This window comes from Primulina huaijiensis, chromosome 10 (assembly GCF_012295235.1).
Source record: "Primulina huaijiensis isolate GDHJ02 chromosome 10, ASM1229523v2, whole genome shotgun sequence".
NCBI lineage: Eukaryota > Viridiplantae > Streptophyta > Magnoliopsida > Lamiales > Gesneriaceae > Primulina > Primulina huaijiensis.
Window position 1 is genome coordinate 2317954 of NC_133315.1, and position 11898 is coordinate 2329851.

Consider the following 11898-nt stretch of genomic DNA (forward strand, 5'->3'; position numbering starts at 1 on the left):
AATGTTAAATCTGAATACAGATTTTAGGGTTCTGCGAGATCTCTTAAGTCAACACCAAATCCCCTCAAACCTACTTCTTTTTCTATCCATGTTCTTGAATTAGGGCAATTTGCCCAATTTTGTGGATTAATTAAAAAGTTTTTATTTTTCATAGTACTTTTCTCGTTTTGGGCAAAGGGTTGCGTCTGAGCTGCCAATGCAATTTGTGCCATTGAAATCGTTCATTTTTTCGGTTGATTTTTAGGGAATACCGAGAAAGTTGAAATCTTGATCTAAACCCATCAATGTCTTGGGCAGGCCCGGAAGATATCTACCTCTCTACTTCTCTTGCCAGCTATCTTGATAGTAAACTTCGTCTTCTATTTTTCGTTTTTAAATTGTTACATATGAGTTTTTTGGGTTGTTATTTGTTTTCTGGATGTAGAAAGGATGATATATTCTCTTAATTTTCTTCCCCTTTTGGCACTGTTCCATTGGCTCGTCGTTGGTTTGATTCCTTTGGATTCTTACGGGAAATCTGTATTTTTTGAGATACAAATCGAGATATTTTTGCCTGTTCTGAGTGGTTGGTGTCGTTGATTAACAATGAACTTGTTAACAGAGTTGTGGATCTGTAATTCGCTCAGTGTATCTGTGTATGCCAATCTACCTTTCGATGTTATATTTATTCATCAATCTTTCTTAACTAGCCAGTTTTTGTGTAGATTGTGGAGCATTTTTTGGTGCATTGAATAAAGCATTTGTAGCTAAATTTTCTGACAGTTTTGACCTGTTATATGCTACATTTGTGAGAGGGAGCAAGATGAATGGTTCCAATTTCCAGTATTGTCTACCGTATTATGATGTCTTATTTTTAGTCATGGCGTAATTTGAGTTGATGTACCTTATAGTAATATCAGACAGATTTAAACGAGATACTGGTTTCTAAATGACTTTGTGAAAATTTGAGTGAAGCACTTAATCCTGATAAGTTTTAAAAGCCTTAATATAATTTGAAGAGTGGCATGTTTTAAATCATGGTACAACTAGGTATATTTTTGTAGTTTTAGTTTCTCTGTCTTCTGTCACTTAAAAATCAGGTCTTTTTCATATTTCTCTGTTTCTTCCCTCTTGATATGAAATGATTGTCTTTTCCCAGAGAAAATTCTTGTGCTACTTCGAGATGGCCGGAAACTATTAGGGACCCTTCGATCCTTTGATCAATTTGGTATTGATTTAGACTTGTTCTTATATTTCGTCTGCTGCTGTCTAAAAGTATTGAATATCTGCTGATGATATTTACAATCTTATTGTAGCTAATGCTGTTTTAGAAGGCTCTTGTGAGCGTGTTATTGTTGGTGATCTTTATTGCGACATTCCATTAGGTCTTTATGTTATCCGTGGGGAAAATGTTGTCTTAATTGGAGAAATGGTATGCGGCCGTTGTAATTTTAATTCACCCGAACTTACTTTCGTACTATCCTTCTTCCATTTTGTACTTGTGTTGATGCAATATGCCTGGACAGGACATGGACATAGAGGAACTTCCCCCTCACATGACTCGTGTTTCATCAGTTGAAATAAGAAGTGTAAGCTTTCTGTTTTATTTGATTTTATTCAGTCTTCCTAGTATTTTCGAGTCTGTCTAGTAGCATACTTTTTCGTTGTCTCAGGCACAGAAAGCAGAAAGGGAGGCTTCAGATCTCAAAGGAACCATGAAAAGGAGGATGGATTTTCTCGATATGGATTGATGTCACATGTTTATGACAATCGAGTTCTTATTTATTCGCTTCAACACCAAATAATGACATCATCAAATATTATCGTGGATGCAGCATGCTGGATATTACTGGAATGGAAAGTCTTTTTCCTCCCATGTCATTCTTTTAGTAATTTCATCTTTCTCCGTAGAATTCTGAAAATTTAATCCTAAAATTGTGGGATAAAGGGTAATTTGTGTCTCTTTAGACGTTTCCAAGTATATTTGTTTCTATTTTCGTCTTACCGGTGCGTGGAAGTGGCAGTTATGAGAAGACGAGTTGATACTAGTTCTTGCAAGTTAATGCTTTTCAGGAAAAAAGGGTGTGAAAGATCAAATTATTTGTGTTCTTCCTCTGTATTTTGTTTTGGAAGAACATGGGGCTTTTGTTTGTGTTTACTGGTTGTACAGACAAGCAACTATCTATGGCAGCTAACTCTTTTGGTAAGAAACAACGAAATCTGTCACTCGTTTCTAATAATAATAAATACATGTTTGGTGAATATTGTTGGTAAATTAAGCTATTTTTCCTTTAAGAAAATGGAATATGATTAATCGTGCGTAAAATTACCTGGATAATCGTCGGGAACTGGAAACCGTAAAAATGATACGGGTTTGTTTCGATTTCAAGGTTGGAGCATTGCTGGTGTTGTGTATATGGTATAAGTAAACATATATAGGTTGATGAAAGCCTGCAGAAGTTGAAGATCTTCATGTTTGAGTTCTGTTATTTTGCTCTAAATGGAACAGTGGCCTGCTTGGTTGGTTATGTGTATATAGGATGAATTGTCCTTTGTCTCTTTATTAATTGCATTTTTTAAATATGTCCATTTATCTTCTTATTCATTCTTTTTATTTCTTTTTATTTAGATTTTCATTATTATGTAAATTAAATTAATTAAAATTTAGAAATAGTCAGTTGTTAGAATTGTGAATTTTCTTATGTCTTATTAATTTTTTTCATGTCCTCATTCATTAGTGTGCATTGTTTATTTGATTTGTCACTATATTTGGTTTGTCACCACATTTTATCTTCGTTTCTATTGATTATTTTAAAAATAAGACTAAAACTTATGTGTTTACCCATTGTTGAATTGTGAATTTTCTTGTGTATTAATAATTTTTTTCATGTCCTCAATAATTAGTTTATTTTGTTTGTCATCACATTTTATCTTCATTTTCATTTATTATTTGAAAAATAAGGCTAGAACTAAGGGTGAGCAAGATTTCGGTTAAACCGAATTAACCGACCGAACCGAGCCAATTCGAAAATTCGGTTCGGTTGTTTCGCAAACTCGGTTTTCAAATTAAAAAAAATTCGGTTATATCGGTTAATTCGGTTCGGTTATGGCTAAATATTTTAGTTCGGTTCGGTCATACTCATCTCCAACTAGAACTTTTGTGTCTAAATAAAAGTTATCTGCAACCAACATTTTTTTGTGGTTTATATTTATAAATTACTTAAATAAAACATAGTAAAAGATCATTGTTATATGCATTTTTTTAGAGTTTCTAATTTTCTAATATGTAATCCATTTGTTTGTGACGTTGGCTAGAATTTATGCGTTTATGTATTTTTTTAGAGTTTATAATTTTCTTGTAACAACCCAACTATAATAATAGTGTAATTATTATTAATAATAATTTTAATAATAAAAATAACCATGACAAACAATTAATATATATACACACACATGCACTGCTTCTCCTAAATGTTATAAGTAAGAGATAAAAATATATTAGACACTTGGCATCATATCATCACTTACTTTTACCTATAAATTTCATCATTTCATAAAAAAAGATGATAAAATTCATGCAAAAAAAAAAAAAAAAAAAAAAAAAAAAAAAAAAAAAAAAAAAAAAAAAAGAGTAGAAAAAAAATGAGTAAGAAAATGCCAAGAATTGAGGGAAATATTTTCAAAATTAGTAAAACTTGTCAAAAAATTCTGGAAAAATTACCTATACTTCCTATCACAGCCAGAAACAATTTGACGCAGGAGGTGTAGCAAACGTTTTCACGGATTACTTCAAAAAAAAAAAAAATAACCGTGAGAATCTATAAATGTATACATCCAGAAATAATTTTTTTAGATTGCATGTTTATCCACTTAAAACTCTTGCCTAACGCTTTATTTAGGTTTCGGTTATAACAGAGATGTTGTCCTTGTATTGTGTAGAATCCATTCATGTCAGTAAATCGGTCGGAAAGTCACCGGAAGCGCTTATTTTCCGGTAACAAATTTGCTAGCCATCCAGTTTAAAAATTCAAATTTTGGGCAAATTATGTTGCTTTTTTCAGATGACTTTGTATACAAAAGTTGTAGATCTTGATGAATTGAGTCTACCTTGAAAATACCGGCCACACGTGGCGTCGGAATCACTGACACACGCCGTCCCGATGACTGGAATTTTTTTGTCCGAAGGTTTCTGCATTTTTTCTAGACTATAATTTCAAATTTCAAAGCTTTCAGAATTGTCTAAGAATTTCTACGAATTTTTGGATGAAAAACAAATCAATTTCCCCAAAATTTTGGGATGGTTAACTTCAATTTTGTTGCTTCTAGATGTCAATCATGCATATTGTTTTTGAACTTAATTATAGAAAGTAAAATGTTGAGCATGATGTCAAGTATACTCAAGGTTCGGTCAATGGCCAAAAACAGTATCGAAAGTCTCCTTTTTCGGGTCGAAAAAACCTATAGTAGGCCACCATGAAAATATATTATCTGGATAAAACGAGTTTAGAATTTGAAAAAACTTTCTATATAAAAGTTATAACACATTACAAAATACACATACTGAGAAAATTTCAGAATTTTTGGAATTAATTTTAATTATTATGATTTTTCTCGTAATTTTTAAAGTTTTGTTCAAACACAAATTTAACCAAAATCTGAACTTAGGCAAGTCAATTATCAATGAATCTTACTAACGCATGAATTATCACAAAATTGATGAATATAAGAATATTGAAGCAATTGGATTGTCAAAATAAATGACTGAGTAAGATAAGAATGTGAGGTATATTATTAGTTTTATTTAAAATGACATGTTTGGTATTTGTCCTGAAATTTAGGTAATTCTCTCAACTACTAAATTTTTCATAAACTGTATTATATTTAATAAATCAAATTATATATGATCACTTTGATTTATCTTTAAATGTCTGGTGTGCTTTATTCTTGGTTAAATAAATGAGATATGATTGTACACGCATGATTGAATGCAGCCAGGACAACCGTCATTGTACCAGATTTCTAGTTCATTGGACAACGTGGCTTAGACCAGGAAAGTGAGTCCAATGAACAACGAGTTCAAATTCAGGTACATGGTTCATCTGAACAACGTGACTTGGTCCGAAATCGTAAGTTCACATTGGCTCATACTAATCAATTGTACAGATTATACATGAGTATGTGGGGAAAGTGCTATACCGAATAATGATGGGAGTCACCTCTTTAGCCTGAATATCCATCCTAGATTATTATCTCACTAAGTCCTCAAAAACTTAACTTATGTTTCTTCTATTTGCTAACCAAAACCACAACTGGAGGAAGAAAAAAATAGGTTAATTTGTTATATTGTACCGTACTGCATTATAAAATAAAATGAAGTATGATTGTGTAGAAAAAACATCGATTGACGTCATGCCATGACTTTAAATAAATTGTAGTTACGCTTCCGCTATTATATTAATATTATGCGTTCAGCAGTTGGGGCCCACATTTCCAATCTTTTTTATTTTACTTGTGACTATTATCAAGAAATTATATGATTAAATAAAACTTATATGACTTTTTTTAAGTTATAAATTTGTAATCTGGAATTCTTTTGTTTGTAACGTTTGTTAGAACTTATGCGTCTAAAAAAAAGTTTTTTGCAACCAACATTTTTTGTTTATATTTATAAATTACTTAATAAAACAGATAAAAAAATCATTGTGATATGGCATGCTTTTCTTTTGAGTTTATATTTTCCTACTCATTTTATTCTAGCTATGCCCATTAGCAAGAAATTATATGTTTAAATAAATTTTATATGTCTTTTTATAGTTATAAATTTCTAATCTCTTTATTCTATTTGCGGTTACTAGCCAGAAATTATATGTTTAAATAAAAGTTATATGTCTTTTTTTAAAATTTCTAATTTTGTAACATTTTTATTCTACTTGTGGTCATTAGCGAGAAATTATATGTTTAAATCAATAGTAGGTCTTTTGTGAGACTGTTTCACATACCTTTATTCGTGAGACATGTCAACATTGCTCGTATTTACAATAGAAAATAATATTTTTGGCATAAAAAGTAATACTTTTTAATTTGTGACCTAAACAAAAGATTTGTATCATAAAATTGACCCGTGAGACCGTCACATATGAGTTTTTTGTCTTAAATTATATATTAAAAAAAGTATCAACTATATCATATGTTTGGTTTTCTATATTTAATTTTTTATGTTTTATATATTAAAGTTTTATATTTTTAAAGAAGTTTCTAATTTTTAAACCTCTATACTTGTGACCGTTGGCTAGAACTTATGTGATTAAATAAAAAATTTTTGCAACCAATATTTTTTTGTTTATATTTATAAATTATTTGAATAAAATATGGTAAAATATCATTATGATTATAGCCGTCAATTTGGATTGGATCCATCGGGTTGGTCCACTTTGCCAAACAATTTAAGTGGGTTGAGTTGAAATTTTATCAAATCATTTAAAGGCGGACCTAAATGAGCCCACACGAGTTTATATTAAATATCTAATATTGTCGATTTGCAATCATGAATTACTCATATCAAGAAGAGAATAACGTCTCGATTTTAAAATTTTGATGTTATTATTTTGTCCACAAATTGTAGGTTATTGAGATATTTTTGGTAGTTATTTAAAATCGAGTGTCAAAGTTGACATTTAAATTGTGTTTTTAGATTCTTGACAATGTGCTCTTCAACATATTATTTTTTAAGCTATTTGTATCAGTATCATTAGGATGAACACATTTATTACAATATATAAGTATCATCATCTTTTTAAATTAATATTCACTTCCATGTTTCACGGTTTATGGATTTTGACAAAATAAGGAACAATAAATTCAAGCAAACAAATACACAAAATCTGGGTCGAAACAAAGATTATGTGGTAGTGGGAGATAAAATGTAAATCAATAAATTTTTAGTGAATTTATCGATGTTAAGATGCTTAAAAAATATTATATCATAATATATAAAATTTCAACCTTATAAATGAAATAAATCAAACATATATTAAACACAATCAAGTAATTTATTGTGATTTTTTTCTACAAGAATTCTAGTCAAACTCAATAATTGTAGATTTAACATCTATTAAATTAACAAACTAAAGAACATGTCAATCAAACTAATTGAGTAACCAGATAATTTTGAATTTCCTTATTAGTTTTATTATCTTGATAATTTGTTTCGTTTAGTATTTAAATCATAAGACACTGTTAGAACTAAAGACATCAAATTTTTTTCATAAGATCTCAATCACTAACTCATACGAAAAAACAATTATCAACATACTATATTGAAAACTTTTAATTAATTAAGCACGTATGTTGAAAATTTTCTAATTAATTGAGAAAAATTCTTTTACAATAATTATATTTAATCTTTTTGGACTAACATTATTTGTTTCTTAAGATACTCATCACAATTCTTTATTAGTATTCATAGGATCAAGTGTTTACCACTAGGTCAAAAGCTATATTTGTTAGACAAAGCGCAACTTTATTTCTTTATACCTGTGACAACGTAGAGTGCACCTACTTGAGTGCTAATGGGTGGGGGTTGTTAGGTCAATGAGTTTGGGAAGGTATGTGACTATCTGCTGGTGCTGTCTCATATCCTTTAGAGATCATTCTTACCATTTCACTACCGTCGGCCATATCTCCCGCAGAAACAGTATTATCCGTTAAGATCAGGTGTCATTTTTTTACGGCTCACCTAGCCAACCGGATCAAGCGGTTCAATGTCAGCAGTTTGAAGCACGAGAACTTCCAGGAGGTCACCCATCCCAGTAATACTCTCAATCATGCACGCTGAACCTACACCCCCAATAAATATATAAATATGCTTTTTGGGAGCCCGAACCCATGAGCTCCCTCTGATACCAATTGTTAGAATCAGTTGCTTACCACAAGGCCAAAAGTTATAACAGTTAGTCAATGCGCAACTTTATTTCTTTATACTCGTGGCAACGTATAATGCACCTACTTTGATGCTAATATATAGGTTGAGTTATTAGGCCCATGAATTCGGGGAAGTGTGTATCTATTTATGATATTATCTTATATCCCTTAGAGATTAAATTTAACATTTTTCTATTGTCGGTCATGTCTCCAACAGATGTAGTATTGCCCGTTAAGATCTGACCTCACTTTTTATTGCCTTCCTAGCCAACTAGATCAAGCGGTGCAACGTCAGCAGCTTATATTTAAGCTAAATGAAGGACACTGTGAGTTACTAAAAATATTATAATGTACTAAGCTGAATGAAACTCATATATATAAGTATCTCACTTGGTATAAATAGTGAACTTATCTTATGTTTTGTCACTACTCAAAGTGAAAGTTCATACACTATAATGTTCTACATTTTCTTAATTTTTCTCTTGCTTTCAAAATTTAATTCTATCATATGTCGGTCTTTAAACATATCTTAGAATTTTTTCTAAGAACCTAATTTTAAATGTGATTAATTTAACCAAATAGTTATTATACTTTGTATATAACAATAAATAGATTAATACATTTGAAGATATAAAAGTAATGTATTGACAACAATAAAAATAATAATGTTAGAATTAACATTATGATTATTTAATATCAATATTAAATTTAACATCTTATATTCGAAAATGTGTTTATTGAGATAAAATGTTTAGACTATGATGATAAATTAAAAACAATAATTTATTTATCATTGTAATATAATAATAATAATATGATCGTTGTTCAGAATCAGAAACTGATGTACTTCGACTTTTTCGTTAAATTGTATAAACAACTCTCTCAATATTTTTAATTGCATAAATATGTTAAATTTATTAAAATTAAATATTAGAGTTTTCACACAGTAACTGTTAGGTTAAAAAAAATATATTAATTCTTTTTTTTAATAAAGAAGATATTAATTCAACTTTCAATTTGGATTTCCGTATTTTGTCAACATGATGTGTATTTTTTCTGATTTTTCCTTTATCTCTAAAATATAAATAATCAAATAGATGAAAATGAATTTTTTCTATGCTAGTTATGTGGAATATCAAGTATATACTCTATTCAAATGCCTTGTAAATTCATATGAAAGGTCATTTGTATAAACTTATTTGTTGGGTACAATAATTGTTCATATTGGGTATAACAATTAAAATGTTGCACTTGAGTTACGTTATTGTTTAAAAGATTTGAGTTGAACCGTTACCATCATCTATAGATTTTGGTAAAATAGTAAACGCTCGGTCCTACAATTGGTATCAGAACCAATGTCACGAGTTTGATTCTCATTGATTGCAATGAGTACAATTATTATGACAGATATTGTTGAGTACAATAATTGTCCTTGCTGGGTAAAGTAATTGAAACACGGCGCTTGAGCTGCTGTATGGTTTAAAAGATTTAACTTGCATCGTTACCATCAATTATAGCTTTTGATAAAACTGCAAGCATTTACTCCTACATTTGTAAAACTATAAGAAACAAGTTGCATCAACTTTAGTTTTGAATTGATCCTTTACATGTAACTAGATTTTTAAATTTGAAATAATTCTTCAGTTTTTAGATAGTATTATAGATTGAATGATAATTGATTCTTTTCAAATTGAAGAAATACCTAATATAACTCATGTAAATATTATTAGCTAAAACATTTAAATGAAATATTGGATCTATTGATCCTCAAATTAAGAAATAAATAAAGTTTGATCTTTGAGTGAGAAATGATATAATTAAAGAAAATTATAATCGACACAATGAAATAGAACACATGCATGCATTTATCATTGTAGTTTTACAACTAAAAGATCAAGAAAATTTTCCATCTATTATTTTTATATCATATTTAAAATTATGAATCCAAAATTTTATTATTTTGGGTTGGTTGAAAAATCATTATGAATAAATTGAATTTGAAAATTCTTATATCTATATATATCACATCTTAATATGTTAGCCTAAGTCGAGGAAATGAAAAACTACAAAATGGACTTATTCATCTATAATGTACACAAATTATATAATGAAGATATAATATATGTCAATTAAGACAATGAAATAGTGTATATGTTCACACATAACAAAATATATAGAAAAGAAAAACAAAAATAAAAGTATTTTCTAGACGTGATTTTTTGTTTTTTGTTTTTATTACTATTACAGTGAGATGTAGAAGATAAAATGGAAAAAAATATTATTCTTTTGGGGTACACAAAAATATAAAGAGAGGAAGAAATGTTGTTTTTCATACAATGAATTCAGTTTTCAAATTAAATGTATTATACTAAAAAATTATATTTACTATTCAAACTTTATAAATAAAATGAATTTTTCTCAAAATAAGGATATACAAATTATTTCGTGAATACATATGACAATTAAGAAAATTAAAGATATTATTATCTGGAAATAATATTAATATGACATTAATAATTTAATTGTACTCATTATGCTTATGAGTTAATATAGAATATTAAAATAAGTGTCATAAGAGTCAGTAAAAAAATGATTTATTGTCAAAAATATTATTATTATAAATTGCAAATAGATGACAACGTTCAATCAATATTTTTTTTATTAGTACGTCAATACTTTTATATGCTGGTAGATTGTTATAATAATATTCAGTTTATATGTTATCAAGTATAAGTATCTAATAAATTAAAGGTGATTAGGAACGTAGAAACATTTAGTAACAATGATTGTCATTTTACATACAAGAGAATAATAGCCAACACCATTACATAAAAGAGAATAATAACCAACACTATTGTAAATAAAAAATAATTGCTGATAATTGATTGCCAAAAAATATGTAATAATTGACGTTATAATAAAATATATGCATTTGTTAAGAGAATATGACAAATAACAAAAAACGATATGATAAGAAAAAACTGACTAGTCCAAATCTTTTTTTAAAAAATTAAACAAATATATTTTTATCCAAATTAGTTACATACGAGTAATTAATATGAATTGTCAAAATTTACTATACTATTATTATTATCTTTTGTTGAGTTAACTAATTTTGTTTCGAATTCTTTACGTTTTTCATGTGCAACACATATGCATTAATTCTAGTATATATAAATAGCACAGTTTCGATTGCTTCCAAGTTGATGAGATGTTATAGTAGATCATGAACGACCCTTACTCTATCTTTCTATAATCGTTTGATTCGTGAAATGAAAAATACGTGATAAATTAATATATATATATAGACAATTTAAGTCAAAACTGTTTTGACTTAAATATTTGATAAAAATAAAATTATATAATAATTAATATATATATATAGACAATTTAAGTCAAAACTGTTTTGACTTAAATATTTGATAAAAATAAAATTATATAATAATTAATATATATATATAGACAATTTAAGTCAAAACTGTTTTGACTTAAATATTTGATAAAAATAAAATTATATAATAATTAATATATATATATAGACAATTTAAGTCAAAACTGTTTTGACTTAAATATTTGATAAAAATAAAATTATATAATAATTAATATATATATATAGACAATTTAAGTCAAAACTGTTTTGACTTAAATATTTGATAAAAATAAAATTATATAATAATTAATATATATATATAGACAATTTAAGTCAAAACTGTTTTGACTTAAATATTTGATAAAAATAAAATTATATAATAATTAATATATATATATAGACAATTTAAGTCAAAACTGTTTTGACTTAAATATTTGATAAAAATAAAATTATATAATCATCCTATCATTGACAATGTGGTTTAAATATGTGGATTTTATAATTACACCTTTATATAATAAGATTAAAATAATTAAAAACATGATTCTATTTGTAAAAAAATATAATTAAAAATAAATAAATTATATTTAAGATATGATTTGACGGTTGTTGACAATGAATTCTGTGAC

At 27.7% G+C, this 11898-nt stretch overlaps 1 protein-coding gene across 1 annotated transcript; it reads left to right on the forward strand.

Annotated features, from left to right (window-relative positions):
* LOC140985588 (sm-like protein LSM1B) lies at window positions 1-2241 on the forward strand. Its single transcript, XM_073453444.1, has 5 exons — window positions 1-345; window positions 1139-1207; window positions 1296-1411; window positions 1506-1568; window positions 1653-2241. Exons 1-5 carry the CDS (start codon window positions 285-287, stop codon window positions 1728-1730), a joined length of 387 nt encoding a protein of 128 aa, XP_073309545.1. The 5' UTR covers window positions 1-284; the 3' UTR covers window positions 1731-2241.
* The last annotated feature ends 9657 nt before the right edge of the window (window positions 2242-11898 follow it).